The following is an 18,918-nucleotide window of genomic DNA, read 5'->3' on the forward strand; positions in this document are numbered from 1 at the left end:
AACTGAGAGGCAGAGATCAATTGCTTCTCAAAGCCAGCCACTGGCAAATAGTTCATGATACCCTATCTTGAAAATATCCATCACATAAAAGGGCTGACGAAGTAGCTAAAGCACTAGAGCTCCTGCCTGTCAAGCACAGGGCCCTGAGTTTAAACCCTAGTACTACTAAAAATATTTTACACCTATATTTAGAGCTTCGCATAAATGGAATTACACACTTTTTCTTTCATGACTTATTTCCTGCACATTAGGCTTTTGTGATTCATCTGTATTCATATATGTGGCTGTGGTTCCATCATTCCCAGTGTAGTCAAGTATATATTATCGTGTTGGGCAATCTATTTTGTTTTGTTTTTATTTTTTTATTTTTGTTGTATTGGAGGTATATTGTGACATTTACAAAAGTTCTTAAATCATAGTTGAACTCACCCCCTCCATCATTCTCCTTCATCCCTTTGCTCCCCATCCATTTTACTTTTGAATTTTATTTATTATTTTATTTTTAGTTTAAGGCCATTATGAGCAGTGCTGCTGTTGACATACATATGTGTCTTCTGGACAGGAATTTTCTATATGGTACATATGTAGGAAAGGAATTATTCTGTCATAGTGGATGTATTTTTTTCAGTTTATTGCATAATGGTTTTGTTGTTGTGGTTGTGGTATCAGGGCTTGAACTCAGGGCTTATACGTTGAGCCATGCCACCAGCCCTTTTTTGTGAAGGATTTTTTTTTTTACCAGATAGGATCTCGAAGCTATTTGCCTGGGCTGACTTCAAACCGTGATCCTCCTGCTCTCTGCCTCCTGAGTAGCTAGGATTATAGGCATGAGCCACTGGCACCCGGCTGCTATATTGTTTTAAAAGGGATAGAAACCATTTCTACCTGCATTGTGGAATGTTTTAATTCTTGCCATTGTCGTGTGTATGATACATTAACATTGTAGTTTTCACTTGCATTTTCCTAGTTACTAATAAAGTTGAACATATTTTTATTTGCATCTGCCTTAATAACTTTTTTGATCAACTCTTTTGTCTATTTTTGTGTTTGGTTTCTTATTTTTCTTATTTATTGGTAGGAATTTTATGTATTCCAGATGCTAGTCTTACTTGTGTTATAGTTTTTCTCTGTTTGGGCTTGTTGGTTTATGTAGTAAAGTTCATTTATTACTTTTTTTTATATTCTTTTCTGTGTCTTATTTAAGAAATTCTTTGTTATCCTGAGGTTACAAAGATACTTATAGTTGTGCATAGTGAAGCACAGCTATAATCCCAACAACCAGGAGTCTGAAGCAGGAGGATTGTGGATTCAAGGCCAACCTCAACTAGAGTGTGACCTTATCTCAACAGAACAAAACATTATGAAGCAAAAGATATTTACTTATATTCTAAAGTTTATAGTATTTTAATACTTTGCTTTGAAATAATTCAAGCTGCAATATAGCACAAAGAACGCCTTCATTCCAGTTCTTCAGTTAGCATCATTCCACATTTACTTTATCATCTCTCTGATTATATGTCTGTATGTGTACATTTCTATACATTATATTTATACAACTTCTGTATATTTTAGTGTGACTATATGTGTACATGTATATTTACTTCCCTCTCCTCAAACCATTTTATGGTAAGTTGGAGATATGCCTTTTTTTTACTTTAAATATTCATTATGTATTTTTGCAAGAATAAAGATATTCTGACTTAAGTACAGCTCAGCTATCAAAATCATGAAATTAACATTCATACAGTACTATTACCTAATCCATAGACTTTTTAAAAAAAATTCCAGTTAGGAAAATAGTACCCTTTTTTGAGAGATTTTTTTTTTTCTAGTAGAGATCCAGACTGCTAATATCAGACTAATTTGTCATGTCTTGCTAGAACACTTTATTTGTTTTGTTTGTTTATTTATTTGATGGTACTGGAGTTTGAACTCAGGACCTGGTACTTGCTTGGCAGGTACACCACCACTTGAACCCCAGCCCTTTTTGCTTTAGTTATTTTTCTAATAGGGTTTTGTGTTATGCCAGGGATAGCCTGGACTGTTATCCTCCTACTTACACTTCTTACATGGCTGGGATGACAGATGCTTGCCACCACACCCATTGATTATTGGTCGAGATGGAAGTTTCACTAACTTTTTGCCCAGGCTGGCCTTGAACTGCAATCCTTCTGATCTTTGTCTAACAAATAGCTAGGATTACAGGTGTGAGCCATTGTGCCCTTTAGAGTCTTTTAATTTGTAGCATTTCATCTTTTTTAGTCTTTTATGACTTGGACTTGTACTTTTGAAGAGTGTAAGAATATTTTGTATGACTATCCCTCAGTGTGAGTATCTGATTGTTTTCTTACCAGAATATTCATTTTTTTTTGTCGAAGTACCACTGAAACAATATCTTTCTCAGCCTGTTACTTCAGGAGACATTCACTGTCAGTTTATCCTATTTCTGGTAGTGTTAACCTTTGATCACTAATCAAGGTGGATTCTGCTAGCCCTCTTCCCTGTAACGTTATTATTGTTCCCCTTGTAATGAATGTGTAGGTTAAGACTTTATAAATATTCCATTTTTTTTACACTTTTCACCTTTTATTGTTCACATCCATTGCCAGAAAGTATGATGGCTGCTATTGGATGATTTGATAATCCTATCATTTCTTCTACCTTAGTTAGCTGCCATGTGATAATTTGAAAACCATTTTTTCTGTTGGCTGTGGTTACACCTGTCTGCAATCCCAACTACTTGGAAGGCTGAGGCAAGAGGATCACAGGTTTGAAGCCAGCCTGAGCAATATAGCAAGACTCTGTCTCAAAAAGGGGCTGGGGGGGAGGGGTGAGGTGAGGGGGGAGAGGCAGGAAGCGACTGGGGAAGTATCTCTTTGGTAAAGTGTTTGCCTAGCAAACACACAAAGAAGTTTCCTTATCATCATTAATCTCATATTTTATGTTAGTATAGACTTACAGATTCTTACTTTAGTCTATGGGTTATAATTCGTAGTATCATTTTTCATTTTGTGTTGAGATTGTCCTGTTTGGCCAACAGCTGCCCTTCTCTACTGTCTTCTATGCCTTTGGGCATACCCTCATTGTTATTGGAGTACTTCCTTACTTTTTGGCCCAAGATACTCTAGATCTTCTTTAACTTCCCTGCCATAACCTCAGAATTGGTCATTTCTCTAGAACACCATGGTTACTTTTAGTGGGAAATGGCATTTAGAAATCACTACCTAGGATATATAGGAATATGATGTGCTTGTTGCTAACAGGCATCACAGTTTCTAGGCACTCTAAAAAGACATGACTAGAACGTGTGTATGTGTGCTTCCTAAATAGACATTTGTCCACTAATATGTGTGCATTTAAAAAAAAAAGATTTTAAATGATGCCCTAATTCCAATCCAGCACCATGGTCATATTGTTAACTTTCTTTTTTCAAGAATGAGAAATCTGATTATTATTATCCTCAACTTACTTACCTACTTGCTCAGTCCTAGAACACACCAAAAGTAGATTCAGGATTACCAGTGCATACCACTAACTACAGCAAGTCTCAATATCTCAATAAAATACAACAAAAAACAGGGCTGATGGAGTGACTTAGGTGGTAGAGTACCTGCCTAGCAAGCGTGAAGCCCTGAGTTCAAACTCCAGTACTGCCATAAAAGAAGAAGGGAAAACCTTTCAACAAGTGTCTTTTGTATAAGTGGATAACATTTCCCTGTACCTTTATTAAGATAAGCATGCAAAATAGTTTGTTGAATGAATCTTTCTTATTATTTTGGGTTTTTTTCCACTGCTCGTTTAACAGTTTCTATAATAGGAGAACATGTTGGCACATGTTAACTCCTTTTGCCTCCTTTAAACTCATGATGCTATTGATACATTTTTCAGTTATTTAATTTTAATCTTGCTATTTGTTAATGTTAATTTAAACTATCCATTTAGGTTAAACCACATGTAACTCTAGGTTTTTTGTTCATTCATGCAACTCCAGCACGCTTCTGGGAACACACATGTTGTTCCTGAGTTTAAAATACTATTTTACTTGGGGAAGGTCTTTGGCAACATATTTTAAAGTGTTTTTTTTTTTCTTTTTTTGTCTTAAGAATGTCTTTATTTTGTTTTGAACTTTTTTTGCAGGGGTGGGCAGTCCTGGAGTTTGAACTCAGAGCCCTGTGCTTTGTAGGCAGGCACTCTACTGCTTGAGCCACACCCCCATCCCTTTTTTGCTTTAGTTATTTTTTCAGGTAAGTTCTCATATGTTTTTGCCTGGAGTCACCCTCCTCCTACGGTCTCCTTCATAGCTGGGGTCACAGACATGCACACCATACCCAGCTTAATGATTGAGATGGGTATTTCACTAACTTTTTGCCCAAGCTGGCCTTAAACCATAATCCTTCCAGTCTCTGCCTCCTGGGTAACTGAGATTACAAGCTTGAGCCACTGTTCCCAGTGTTGTGAATTTTAAAAGATATTTTTGCTGACTAGAGTTCTAGGTTGACAAATAGTTTCTTTCAGTATATTAAAATGATATTCCATGGTATTCTGATTTTCATTGTTGCTCTTAGAAAGTCAGCTGTCAATCTAACTATCATGCTTTATTGTCTGACCATTTTTTTTCTTTTTTTGGCTGTACTTTGATTTGAACTCACCTGCTAGACAGGTGCTCTACCACTTAAACCATGCCACCATATCCTGTCTGGCCATTCTTTAGGTATTTCTCTCATTTTGGTGGCCTGTAGTTTGAGTCTGATATTTAAAGAGTGAGTATACTTAAATATATTTGAGTGTATGTATTTAAAGATTTAGTTTTATTTGTTTGAATAGTGATCACTGGGTTTCTTGATTTGATTCTAGATTTTACCCTTCATATACTTCCCCCTCCCCCCTTAGAGTTTCTCTTTCTGGAACCTTGGTTTTGTTGGGGAGAAGAATTATTGGTGGTGTTGTGGTTCAGACTTGGTAGGCAAGTACTCCACCACTGAGATACATCCCCAGTTCTTGGTTTTCTGAGACAGGGTTTTGCTGTGTAGCCCAGGATGGCCTCAAATTTATCATTTTCTTGCTTCACCCTCCCAAGTGCTGGGATTGCAAGTGTTGATCTCTACACGTGGCCTCTTCCTGATACTTTGACCAGTTCCATTAAATCTTCTATGTCCTCTCAGTGTCTCAGATTTCTTTCATATTTGCCATTTCTTTGTCTTTCTAAGCTGCCTTCTGAATAGTTTCTTAGGGACTACCTTTTCAATTCATTAATGTCCCTTCAACTTTAATCTATAATTAAAAAGTTCTGTTTGTTCTAGTGTCCAGAATCTTTGTACTTGTCTTTCTATTTAAATGTTTCTTCCCTGTTTGTTTGTTTGTTTGTTTTCATTTTACCTGGAGAATTAATTATGAGAGTTCTTTGTGGCTTAGGGTCAAGGTAAAAAGAATTTGCTTATATGCAACCTTAAAGGGTATTTGGGATCATTTCAGCCTAAATTCACAGCTCAATTAGTTTTTCCTTATGCTCCTGAGGTATGTGGATTTGAGCTGCAAATTTTCATGAGAGCTTCCATTTGGTTAGACTTCTCGGGGACTTTTCTCCCTTTTCTATTACACACAAAGGAAACTTCTTGTCTTTTAAGGGGATGGAGAGAATGAGTAGATGGGTAGGTTATTTTAGGCTTATTCTAGTTGATAATGCACTGAGGTTGTCCTTGACTCCTCACCTTGGGTTTACCTCAGGATTTGCCTCTTGTCTACTAACACAAGAGGCTGAAAAAATAAAGCCCAGTTTCATAGGGTTAGGTTTTTGGCCTGATTATTTCTTACCATCTTGTTGACTTATTATTTGTGGTTTAGATGTCTCTACCTTTGTTCTAACCAAATGGAACCACTGTGCATACTCTAATATTTTAAATGGCTCTGATGTAGTAACTCATCATAATTTATCTAATTCTCCAATCTGGACATTAAGCTAGTTCTTCACAGTTTTGCTATTGTAAATTGAGTGATAAACTGATTTCATAGCTAACATGTTATCTCATGTATTAATTTGTATTGTCTTAGCTATAACCATGGTACACTTTACATTTGGAAAATTTCTTAGTGATTCAAAGCTTGAGTCGTTTTCTTAAAGGTTTGTGTAATCTCTTTATATAATAAAGACTAGTCTATTGTCTAACAGGTTACTTTACAAAAATGTTTTTTTTATTTCTGCTCATTTGGAGACTGCAGATTCATAGAAACTTTATAAATGATTCTTTTGTCATATTTAAACACCTGCAGTACTTGTTAATCTTAATGTGTTTGGAAACAATTACTTAAAATTTAGCTTTGGTATTTATTTACCAGTATCTTTTATTTATCTTCTACTTCTGTTAAATGTTCTGTGATATTTCTCCCAAAATTTTCCTTTTCTCAGTCAGGTGCCAGTGGCTTATATCTGTAATCCTAGCCACACAGGAGGCAGAGATCAGGATTGAGTTCCAAGCCAGCCGAGGCAAATGGTTCTTGAAACCCTATCTCTAAAATACCCAACACAAAACAGAGCTGGTGGAGTGGCTCAAGTGGTAGAGTGCCTCCCTAACAAGCCCTCTGAGACCTGCGTTCAAACCCCAGTACTGCCCCCCACCAAAAAAAAATAATTTTTCCTTTTCTCTAAAAACTATGGCTAAGCCAGGTATGGTGGTACTCACTTGTAATCTCATCACTCAAAAGGTGGAGGAAGCAGGAGGATTATGAGTTTCAGGCAAGCCAAGGCTGTGTAGCAAGACCCTGCCTCAAAAAAAAAAAAAAAAAACCTTGATTAGGTCTCGAGGCATGGCTCAAGCAGTAGACTACCTGATTAGCAAGTATGAAGCTATGAGTTCAAACCCTGGTACCACCAGAAAAAAACATATACGAAAATCATGGCTAGTGTTCTGCCTCAGCCCCCTCCCCATTCAAACACACATACTTTGCTGTGTTTGAAAACTTGCTTTCTCCCCCTTTCCCAAATCAGTGGTTTTTGGCAATAAGCATTTCTTTTCCCCTAATGCCTTGTCAACAACTGTGAAATGGGTATCGACCCTCTATACATCTTGGATATAGGGCCCAGGCTGAAGGTATCACTCTTACGGTATTCTTACAACAGAGCATAAATAAAAGTGCTGATACAAACCCATATGCCTTTTAAAACTTCTGTGGCATATGTCATTTAATAATGATATTTAATTTTGTCATAATTATTGATATTGTAATAAATCCTCATTTCTTTTTTTTTTTTTTTTTTTCGGTGCTGGGGACCGAACTCAGGGCCTTACACTTGCCAGGCAAGAGCTCTTCCACTGAGCTAAATCCCCAACCCCCCCCTCATTTCTTTCTTTAATTATTATAATAATTAACAGCTACATCGCAAACAAAATTATATGCACTTTTAACTCCTCTGGAAAATACAGTCTACATACTTCTGCCTGTAAATATTTATCTCCCTATCATTAGAAAACCAAAACCCTCCCTTTGACTTTTGCAATGTAACTTCTCACTTTCTCTGAAACCATTATCTACCCTTTTATTTCTTTTCTTCTTTTGAAACTATTTCTCTACATCATTAGTTGCTATAAATAACCTTTTTTTCTTTTTCCCTAAGGCTGTACTCTTTTCTGTAGGGCATTCCTCCTCTTCCCTTCATGTTAGCTCTCATTTCTTTTTATTGGACCCTTTTTAGTGACGTCTCATTTCTATGGTTTTCAGTCAAATCTGTTTCAACACAGATGATTACAAATCTTCACGTTTGCTTATAATAATTATTCTGAATTTGCATCTGTATGTTCACTTGTGAGCATTTCTAGTTGAATATCTTACCATCACCTAAAAATTGAGATGTTCTCAACCAGATTCATGACTTTTCTACTAGAGCTACTCCATTGAAACTACCTCCTACATTTGCTGATGATATAGTCACCAGTCTTCCTAAAGAAAAGTTTAGCATTTATTTAGCTTCAGGTACATACTAAGCACTGTGTTTTTTTCAATTATGAGCTCAAGCTTTTCCTTACCTTCAAAGAAACCTTCTCTAACCAATTATAGTGAATCCCTATGACTACTTTTTCTTTGTCTACTTACAGTACATTCTTACTTGCACCACAGGGTGAGCCTCAGCATATGAATCTCTGTAATTCATACTTTTATTTTGTAAGACTCTCAAAGACATGTTATTTTGTTTTGCTTTTTGGTAGAACTGGGGTTTGATCCCAGAACTTCATGCTTACAAAGCAGGCACTCTATCACTTGAACCACATACCTCCAGTCTATTTTGTTCTGGTTATTTTTTGGAGATGAGTTCTTATAAACTATGTTCCTGGGCTGGCTTCAAACTGTGACCCTCCCAACCTCGGTCTCCTAAGTAGCTAGAATTATAGGCATGAGCCAGGAAGGCAAAGTTTTTATCTTTCTTGTTTGTTTGCTTGAATCCGGGTCCCACTAGGTAGCCCAGGCTGGCCTTAAACTCTGAATCCTTCTGCCTGGGATTACAGATATGTGCCACCATATCTGGCTTTGTATTTCTTTTTATCAACACACCACCCTGTATATACAGTACAATTTAATAAGTATTTGATGACTATTCACAGGAAAAAAAGCTCTAAGTGAGAGCCAAAATGTGAGCCTAGTCCAAATAGCTAATCTGAGCTCTTTGTCCTTGAATCCAGTCAAAAGGACTTAGCCTCTGGACGTGGCAGAGGCTCACTTCTTAAGGATCGCATGTTGAATAAATATTTATTCTATAACAATTCTGTTCTTTTTGTCTATGACATATTCTAATGTAGCCATTTTATATTGCTTTGATAAAGCATGTTTCTATGAGGGAGCATATTTATTTTAACTTCTCTTTTAGGTGCACCAGGTATAATTTCTTCACCATATGCAGGGGCTGCTGGATTTGCCCCAGCCATTGGATTTCCTCAAGCTGCAGGTAAATCTTACTTTTATTGAATTAGCATGTGTTAATAATACATGCTAATTATATTACAGTGTACCTTGAACATATCCCCTCCACTGTATTTCCATTTCTTCCCTCCCTTTTCCCAAACAGTGTTTGGTGGGTTTTATTATGCTGTCTTAATGTGTATATATGTTGTGTACTTTGATCCTCTTCACCCCTCAGTGTCCTTTCTCCAGGTGAATCTTTTAAAGTTGAATTTGAAATGATTTTAAGTGAAGTTCTTTATTTTCTAGGAACTTAAGTTGAAAAATTTGAGAAATTTAAAAGCATTAGACACATAAACCATAGAAGATACTTGTATGATGCACAGCTTCCTTTTGTTTATAAATAATTTTCTCTGCTTCCAATCTGAACTCCAGTAATTGCAGTATATGTTGTTTATTTCAGGGGATATATTTGTTTTATCTTTAGATAATGTAATAAGAAATAACTCCTTAATTTGATTATAACTAAAGGAAAAGGGGAAAACACTTGATGGTTTTATCTCTATAAAGAAAACACTGAGAGCTGGGTGCCAGTGGCTCGCACCTATAATCCTAGCTACTGGGGAAGCAGAGATCAGGATTGTGGTTTAAGGCCAGCCTGGGCAAATGGTTTGTGAGACCCTATTTTGAAAATACCCAACACAAGAACAGTACTGGCAGAGTGGCTCAAGTGGTAGAGCCCTGCCTAGCAAGCATGAGTCCTGAGTTCAGACCTCAATACTGTACCACCCCCAAAAGAAAACACTTGAGGACCAGGTACAGTGGCTTACACCAGTAATCCCAGCTACTTAGGAAGCTAAGATTGAGAGGATCTCGGTTCAGCGATCAGCATGGGGAAAAATAATTAGCAAGACCCCATTTAAACAAACCAGGTGGTTGTATGCATCTGTAATCTCAGCCAGGCTGAGGACTGTAAGTAGGAAGTTCACTGAGGCTAGCCCTGGGCAAAAATGCTTGACTCTACCTGAAAAGTAACTAAAACAAAAAAAGTCTGGGTCCTGGCTCAAGTGGTACAGCACCTGCCTGGCCAACAAGAAGCCCTGAGTTCAAACCCCTGCACTGAGGGGAGAAAAAAATATGAAGTTAGTCATTTCTAGCTTTCAACTAATTCAAAACTATAGCTGTATTTTTTTTTTTAAGTTTTTTTGACACAAGGTCTCCCTGTGTAACCCAGGCTGACTTTGAACTTGAGATCCTCATACCTTACCCTTCCAGGTGCTGGAATTACAGGTGTGCACTACCATATCCAGCTACAGCTTTATTTTAAATTTTAGCATAGCTGCTTTCTGGTAATATTAGCTACCCTGTCTCCAATGGAGAGGATAGAGTTTACTAAAAAGAAAAGAATGATAGGAAAGTTGAGGCTAAAGTATTAGTTGTTTGGTGGTTTAAATACACCTTTTTCCCCTCTTGGCAGTACTGGAATTTGAACTCAGGGCCTCACATTTGCTAGGCAGGTGCTCTACCACTTGAGCCACTCTGACAGCCCTTAATACATCTTAATATATCTTTAAATGACTATTCTACATTATTGGTTTAAAAATAAAAGCTTCTATTTAACTGGTAGATATTTGGAAATAGTAGGTATGTTTTCCTTATTTTAGGTATTTCTTTTAGACACACATTATGTATAAGCCACAGTAATAGACAGTGATAGATACTAAGAAGGATTAAAAAGTGAGTGAAGAGGGTTCCTGATGTTTAAGGTATAGTGGATGATATGCACATACATACCCCATAGTGGTGCTAAACTGTACTCATAGCTGATGTATAACAGAGCCACAAACTAGTAAAAGTTGGGGAGTTGGATTGGAGGGGCATAGGAAGGACTACTAGATAAAGGTAACATAGAAAAGTATTCATCCTGAGAATGTGGTCTGTACAGTTATAAAATTCAGCACTATGAATTATGACAGTAGTACTCTTTAGATTGTCAAGCAGAATAGGCTCAGTGTGAAATATATTGCAGTTCTATGTCATGATATGTAGCAACGTAGTCAGACTAGCAAAAAAGAGTGTGAGCTTAAAGAATCAGTAATTTAAGTATTGGCTTCTTTTACATAAACTAGAGGTAAATAGGTAGGTACAGGTAATTTTTAAGCTAATGTCTAAATAAATAGTGGGACTTCCTGGGAAATTGTGCTAATTTAAATACCATATCAACATTTTGCTACCATAGAACTTTGAGTAGTTTGAGAACATGTGGGGGAGTAGAGAGCTCTGAAAAAATTTCACAAGAGTATTGAACACTGTATATCTATTGATCATAATAATGTTTATATAGCACTTTGCTAAGTTACAGAGTATTTCTCTATATAGACTGTTGTATAGTGCTACCCAGCACACATGTTCATTACTTCTGTGAAGAACTTTAAAAACAGTACATACTTGATTTTTACGGTTCAAGTTTACTTGATATAAAGGTGCTGGAACCTGTTTATTTCAAGACAGAGGGAATGCTTTGTAGTTGATAGACCGCTAGGAGAAGCCTAGCAGTAAGACCTGAGTCCACTTATTCTGCAAGTATAAAAGGAGTAGAGTATTTAGTAGTTGATAATGTCAGCAAATAAGGAACTCAGCTTCCAGACAGTCTGTGATGTAGAAAATTGGCCTTTGGGATCCTTTATGGTACCCTTGACACATTTTCTTCTATGTGTTTGCTTTTCTCTTCTTTTATTTACTAAGTTACATCAAGTATTGGCCATTGTCCAGAAAACTGGAATACGAAATGTTTTTGGTGTTTTTCAAAGGTCTGTCTGTCCCAGCTGTTCCTGGGGCCCTTGGTCCCCTCACACTCACTTCCTCTGCTGTTGCTGGAAGGATGGCAATTCCTGGGGCAAGTGGTATACCAGGAAATTCTGTTCTGCTTGTCACCAACCTCAATCCTGATGTAAGTTGAGAAGTGTTATACCTAAATAGTCTTTTAGGAGGAGGAATATTTGCTTCTGATCTAGGATTGTATTCAAATTTAGATGCTTTGAGTTTGTTTTAAGGATTTTTAAGATTTATCACCACTGTGATATAGAAACATATATATAGAAACATATAAAACAATGCTTTAAACAAAATCAACTGTTTTGATTACATTATAAATAAACTTGTTTTAAAATTTTGCCTAACTTACTCATTAGTTAAGACATTTTAAGTTTTGTGTTATTCTTTTCAAACAGCTTATCACCCCACATGGGCTTTTTATCCTATTTGGTAAGTTCATTTTTATTATTTTTAACATCATCTGTAGGTATGAATTGAGCATATTTGATTTCATTTAGTGATATTTATTACCTCTATTTGTATAATAGTGAGTTTGACACTGAGGATAGAGCAGTGAATAAGATTTAGTAGATAATTACAATGAAGTTTTTATAGTTGGGGAAATAAAGGTTGTAAACTTAAAGCACAGAGACTTAGTGGAGGGAATCATAGAATAGTTAAGGCAACTTGTGACAGATGAGGACCAGTCAGTCGGACAGAAGGGAGGGTATATGTCTTTTCATAGATACTGCAGTAAAGGAGAGGTTTCTGAGCACATGGAAGTAAAGGAAGCCCAATGGAGGGTATGAGAGACGTGTTAAAGCTGAACAGGTGGATAGAGGCAAGGGCCTAAGGAGCTTTGTAAGCTAATGGAGGAATTTGATTCCCTAAGAACAAGGGGAAACCATTGAATAGGTTTTTTTCAGTTTTGTTTTTGGATTTTGCCAGTACTAGGGATTAAACTGAGGATCTGGCAATGCCTGGCTTGCCTGGCTTGTTTTTGAGATGGGGGCTCCATAACTTTTGCCTGGACTGGTCTTGAGCCACAAATCTCCTGTGTCTATCTCCCAAGTAGCTGGAATTATAGGAGTGTACCATAATGTCCAGCTAGGCATTGAATACTTTTAAGCAAGAAAGTGGTATAATGAAATTCAAGTGGGTGTTTGTTGTTTTTGTTTTCTCGGTGCAGGGGATTGAACCCAGGCGAGGCATGTACCACCTCAGTCTGAAATAGTCTTCATGTCTGTAATCCCAGTACTTGAACATCTTTGGTAGGAGAATTGAAAGTTCAAGACCAGCTCAGGCTACATAATTGGAACCTGTCTCAAAAATAAATAAATAAATAAAAATCTCAGCTTTCTACCAATGTTCCCTTCGCAGTTTAAAAGAAAATAAGCATACATTCCTAATTATGTAGTTATTTATAAATTACATCCATCTTTTACTGTACTCATTTCATACATAGTATAAGTACCCAAGTATGAGAACAGTGAAATAAACAATATTAAGTTTTCCAGTCGAATCCATTAATTTTTGTTACTTTTTTGTGTGTGTGTGTGGTGGTGGTGCTGGGATTTGAACTCAGGGCCTCACTCTTGCTGGGCAGGTGCTCTACCACTTGAGCCACTCCACCAGCCTATTCCAAAAACAATTTTTGATTTATCTCACCAATGTAGCCCAACCTAGCCTCAAACTTGTAATCCTTCTGCTTAGTCTCCCAAGTGGCTTGGATTGTAGGCATGCTTCACCACAGTCAGCTGATTGAAAGGTTTTTAAACAGCATTTTTGAGTTATAATTTATAACTATGCAGGTTTCCTGCTTTGTGTATTGAACTTAGTGAGTTTTAGTAAATATTCACAGTTATACAGCCATCACCACAGTTCAGTTTTAGAACTTTTCTGTCACCCATAAGAAATCCCTTATGTTTATTTGCAGTCCCCATAAACATTTTAAATAATAACACATTTAGGTAATTTTCTGTGATAAAATTCTGTATCAATAATATACCTTCAGCTTACTCTTTTCTGTCCAAGGCATCTCATTTTTCTGAAAGTAAATTTCTCGCTCATTTAAAAAAAATACGACCCATACCTTAAAGATGAAATTGTATATATGTGTTTAGTTTTTAAGGAATATCTACTTCAGCTACTTGCAGTTCCTGAGGAAGTCAACAGATTTGAAATACTTGCCTTTTTGTTCTAAATTTTAAGAGTACCATTCATCTCTAGGTTCAGTTGCTTTCAGGTGCTAATAACCAGCTCTCCTTTGTGTGCCTTGAAGGCTATTGTAACTGTTGTCTTTCTGTATTACAAAGTATGGTAATGATGCTGCTACAGATGTCTTATTTTTATGACATCATCCATGCCATGTAACACATAAACTATACATATTGTAATACACTGGATAGAGAGAAATGAGAGAAGGCCATTCACATTGTAGAACCTCCTGCCCATAACTTATCTACAGATTAAAAATTCATAAAATGTTTTTCATACTGGTTTATGTGAAAAGGTCAGTATGGATAAGAATTTTACTATTTTTTAACTGCAATGAATCATTTTGCCTGTCCTCTGTGATGTGGGACCCAACTTTGGTGAATATAGAAAAATGAGCGTAATGAGATCAATTAGAAAGATGTTGTGGTAGTCCTCATACAAAATGGTGGTGGTAGCTATGCTAGTAATGAGGGTTGGGAAGAAGTAGACAGTTACAAAGAGACGTGTAGGCCATAGAATCCAGGGGTGCTGGTGATTGATTTAGAAGTAAGACGTTAAGGAAAGGGAAACATCAAAAGATGGTATCTGACTGGAGCAGCTGTGTGGATGAGTATACCATTTACCCACAAGTAGTCAACGCTGAAACGGGAGAGGTAAAGAGGGATGAATCTATTTGAAGTGTTCAGGCAACATCATGTGAAGAACTGAGTAGGTATCTGTGAAATTGCAGTGACATAATGCAGCGTGAGAAAGAAACTTTTAAATATATTAGTAAAATTAGTTAAAAACGACATAATCAGGCATTAAATACATGTTTTGTTTTGTTTTAATTAGGAGTATATGGTGATGTACATCGAGTGAAGATTATGTTTAATAAGAAAGAAAATGCCCTGGTTCAGATGGCAGATGCAAATCAAGCTCAACTAGGTACTAATGATTAAGAGTAATGATGATGATAACCGGCCCTTTCTGTATGTGAATTTTCCTTTAAAATAAATGTCCAATAATTTTACAAGAGTACTTCTTTGGGGTGGTATTTTCATTATTTTCACCTACTTATACTTTAAAAAAATATTCATTACTCTTCACTGAAGTTCACTTATCTACTTGAACATTTTGTTGATGTTTATAGCTTTGATTCTAGGGCTTTTCCATTAAGTTTAAACTAATAAGCAGGACTTGTTCCATTTTATGTGTTCATATAGTTCTGTATTTCTTTTCCTTCTAAACTAGATTTTCTAGAACTGTTGGCTGGTTTGGACAAACTTAGGATGGTGCAAGAAAATGTCATTCCATGGCCTCACTGTTACAGAGGCTATTACTCAGGTTTCTTATAAAAAGGCTTGGGAGTGTAACTCAAGCGGAAGAGCACTACCTGGCAAAAGTGAAGCCCTTAGTTCACATCCTAATACTGCCCACAAAAAGAGCCAGGTGCTGGTGATCCTGCTTGTAATCCTACCTACTTGGGAGACTGAGCTCAGGAGGATCATGGTTGGAAGCCACCCTGGACAAAAAGTTCTTGAGTCCCCCATCTCCAACATTACCATGGCAAATAGACTGGAGGTGTGACTCAAAAAGTTAAAGGGCTTGCTTTGCAAGCATGAAGCTGCTCTGAGTTCAAACCCCAGTCTCACTAAAAAAAAAGAGTAGTAGCTTTGCTTAAGATAACCCTTCTATATTCAGTGGCCATTTCTTGAATACTTACTATGTTTTTCAAATTGTTTTCATTGTAAGAAAATTATATCATTTAATATATTTCCCAAAGGGCTTTCAGATATAAAACACTTTTAATCCTCAAACTTACTATAATTTTAAATGACTAAATGAAAATAGTTTATGGTAACCTAAATACATGTTACTGAGAATCTGCATTAATACTCAGTTTTTCTTACTTTCTTTCTATGCATAGCAATGAACCATCTAAGTGGTCAGAGACTTTATGGAAAAGTGCTTCGTGCTACACTGTCCAAACACCAGGCAGTTCAGCTTCCTCGAGAGGGGCAAGAAGACCAAGGTCTAACTAAGGATTTCAGCAATAGCCCCTTGCACCGCTTTAAAAAGCCCGGCTCTAAGAACTTCCAGAATATCTTTCCACCATCAGCAACTCTTCACCTTTCCAACATTCCGTATGTATTTAATCAGTCATTCATTTAGGTGATTAATAATCTGTAATATGTGGTTTGGTTCAAATAATAACTCTGAGACTATTCTAACTTAAGTGTTGTCTTGATCATCAGTTTTTTGTAAGATAACTTACTTGCCATCATGTCTTAAGGAGGTTACATTGCTAATCATATTCTCCAAAAGTAAAACTTTCAATATTTTTAAATTTTCAAATGGAGAATTTCAATTAGTTGTCTTTCAGTTATACACCCAGATAAAAATAAGTATGTTCAGAACTATTCCACTGGTATGTACTTGTCCTTTCCTTTTTGGAAGTGTAATGACTCTTAGATAGCTAATACAGCCAAATCAAGTAATTTGGTGAAAATGGATTTGTTGAAAGCCATTTCCTGTCATCATCTACTGGTCTCTTTATTAATCAGTATTTTATTGGATTGACAGACGGTTTAAGTATAGTCTGAGCTAAGAATGATTTTTATATATTTAAATGGTTGGGGAAACAAAGTATTTTGTGATATGAGAAAATTACATAAAATTCAAATTTCACCTTCTATAAGTTTGATATAAAACAGCAACACTCATTCATTTACATACTATATATGAGTGCTTTTGAGCTATAATAGCAGAACTGAGTTGTAACAGAGATTATATAGCTCAGAAAGCCTAAGATACTGTTATATATCTGTTTCACTAAAGAAGACATCTGGCAATCCTGTTCTAATTCTTAAAATCTTTAATCTACAAAAATGACAGTTTTATATATCTTAAACTAATACCTGGAAGGCATTAGCTCTACCACTTGAGGGGTAAAAGCTGTATGTGGTGAAGGGTATATTTGTGTGTGTGTAAAAATTTTAAAGACTGAGGAAATGGCCAGGGGTAAAATTTTGGAACTACTTTTTTTTTTTTTTGTAGGGGAGAGGTATTGGAGTTTGAACTCAGCTTCATGCTTGCCAAGCAAGTGCTGTACCACTTGAGCCACTCTGCCAGCTCTTTAGTTTTGGAACATTTTTGAGAATAAGAAAGAGAACTAACTAGGAAAATGTAATTGCTCAAAACAGTGTGGGATGCCCACCATCATTGCTGGTGTACAATTAGGCTATGAGGAGAAACCTTTAAGCTCAATTAGGTGGTGGATCAAACCTCTTCCACCTCAGAGTCACTTTACAAAAAAAAAAAAAAAGCAGCTCATCACTGTGAACTAGCCTAGTGAGCCTATTGTACCCTTTTTATTTTATTTTGAGTTAGGGTCTCAAAATATTTTTTGAGCCATCTTTCAAGTTCTGGATACTGTGCTGATGCTTTACACTTACTGCTTCATTTAATCTTTCTTTTTTTTTTTTCCCTTGGCCGTACTGGGGTTTGATTTCAGGCCCTTGCAATTAGTAGACAGGCTCTCTTACCACTTGAGCCATGCCCTCAGCCTTTATTTAATCTTCATAACAATTCCTTTTTTAAAAAATGTAAAATTTATATAACAAAGTTTATTATTATTTTGGCTATTTTAAGTATGTAGTACTGTATACATTCACTTATTATGCAACTTCTATCTGCTGAACCTTTTCATCATCTCAAATTGAAACTGTATCCATTAAGCAACAACTCCCCAACTCCTGGTAACTACTGTATTATACTCAGTCTTTATCAGTTTATCCAAATAACCTTTGAAGTAAGATCATTGGTTTTTTTTTTTTACTGATGATTCAGGATAAATAATTTATTCAAAATGATATACTAAGTGAGTGAGGAATATAATATGAGCTCAAATCTATCTCTCTGTAGAGCCAGTGGTTATTCTACACTGTCCTTGCTGGATATCTTGAGAAGATGAGTCTGCTTTTTGTCAGTTGACTCTGATATGATATACCACTATGTTAGTTTACATTGCTGCATAACAAACCACCCCAAAACTCAAAAAGCTTAACACAGTAGAAAATATTCATTATCTCATACTGTGGATTAGGAATCCAAAGGTAGCTTAGCTAGGTGGTTTTGGCTGAGAGACTCTCATAAGGTTGCATATAAGAATGCTGTGCACCGGGTGACTGGTATAGCTTAGTGTGGTAGAGTATGTGTTTAGCTTGTACATGGCACAGCATGGAAAAGCAAAATCTCAGCAAGGGTGCTGTTATATGAAGGAACACATTGACATTTCTAGAATATCCTGTATTCAGTTGTATAAGGGAAGTACACAAGAGTGTGACTGTTAGGAGGCAAAGTAATCAGGGACCATCTCAGAACCTAGCTGTCAACATACACAATTTATCCTGAAAGCCACAAAAAATGTAGAACTCTAGACTATAGCAGACAAATCAGAGCTTGGGAAGTAACTTTGGAAATACTAGAGTTAATCAGTTACTAAAACCAGTGTTATAATAATCACTTTAAAAGAATACATATAGAAAGATATTTGACCCTGTATAAAGATCAAAATATCAATAAAGGTTAATCTGAAGACTTGTCAACATCCTCAGCAAAGTTGAGATAATAATTCTTTTGTTTGAGGGCATGTATGTATCTATGTATCCATCTTCAACATTTTCTTGTGTATTTGCAAATCTTGTCTTCCTTACATGGCTCAATAATTCTGTTTAAAACATAAAGTACTGTAGAAATTTGATAATTACCAGAGTTAATCTCTGCTTCAGTTGAGAATGATGACTAATGTAGTTGATACTCTGTGATGTTTTCCCAGCCCTTCTGTTACAATGGATGATCTGAAGAACCTTTTCACAGAAGCTGGATGTTCAGTGAAGGCTTTCAAATTCTTTCAGTAAGTCCTTGCTTTCAAGAAATACATTAATATTGTTTAACATGGTAGCAGTGTTCTAAGATAGTTCAGTGAATTCTTCTAGTGGGCAGAGAAAGTTTGGAAAC

General features: G+C 36.2%; 1 protein-coding gene across 6 annotated transcripts in view; it reads left to right on the forward strand.

Moving 5' to 3' along the window:
- The window catches only part of Ptbp3 (polypyrimidine tract binding protein 3), a 93,126-nt gene that overhangs the window by 69,039 nt on the left and 5,169 nt on the right, over nucleotides 1-18,918 (forward strand). For all 6 annotated transcript variants that reach the window (XM_020158771.2, XM_020158770.2, XM_074051251.1 and 3 more), the window contains 6 exons: nucleotides 8,855-8,932; nucleotides 11,697-11,836; nucleotides 12,117-12,150; nucleotides 14,752-14,844; nucleotides 15,827-16,043; nucleotides 18,737-18,814. In XM_020158771.2, the coding sequence (XP_020014360.1) occupies nucleotides 8,855-8,932; nucleotides 11,697-11,836; nucleotides 12,117-12,150; nucleotides 14,752-14,844; nucleotides 15,827-16,043; nucleotides 18,737-18,814 (640 nt within the window). The remainder of the gene's footprint in view (nucleotides 1-8,854; nucleotides 8,933-11,696; nucleotides 11,837-12,116; nucleotides 12,151-14,751; nucleotides 14,845-15,826; nucleotides 16,044-18,736; nucleotides 18,815-18,918) is intronic.

Source organism: Castor canadensis, chromosome 13, assembly GCF_047511655.1.
Source record: "Castor canadensis chromosome 13, mCasCan1.hap1v2, whole genome shotgun sequence".
Lineage (NCBI taxonomy): Eukaryota > Metazoa > Chordata > Mammalia > Rodentia > Castoridae > Castor > Castor canadensis.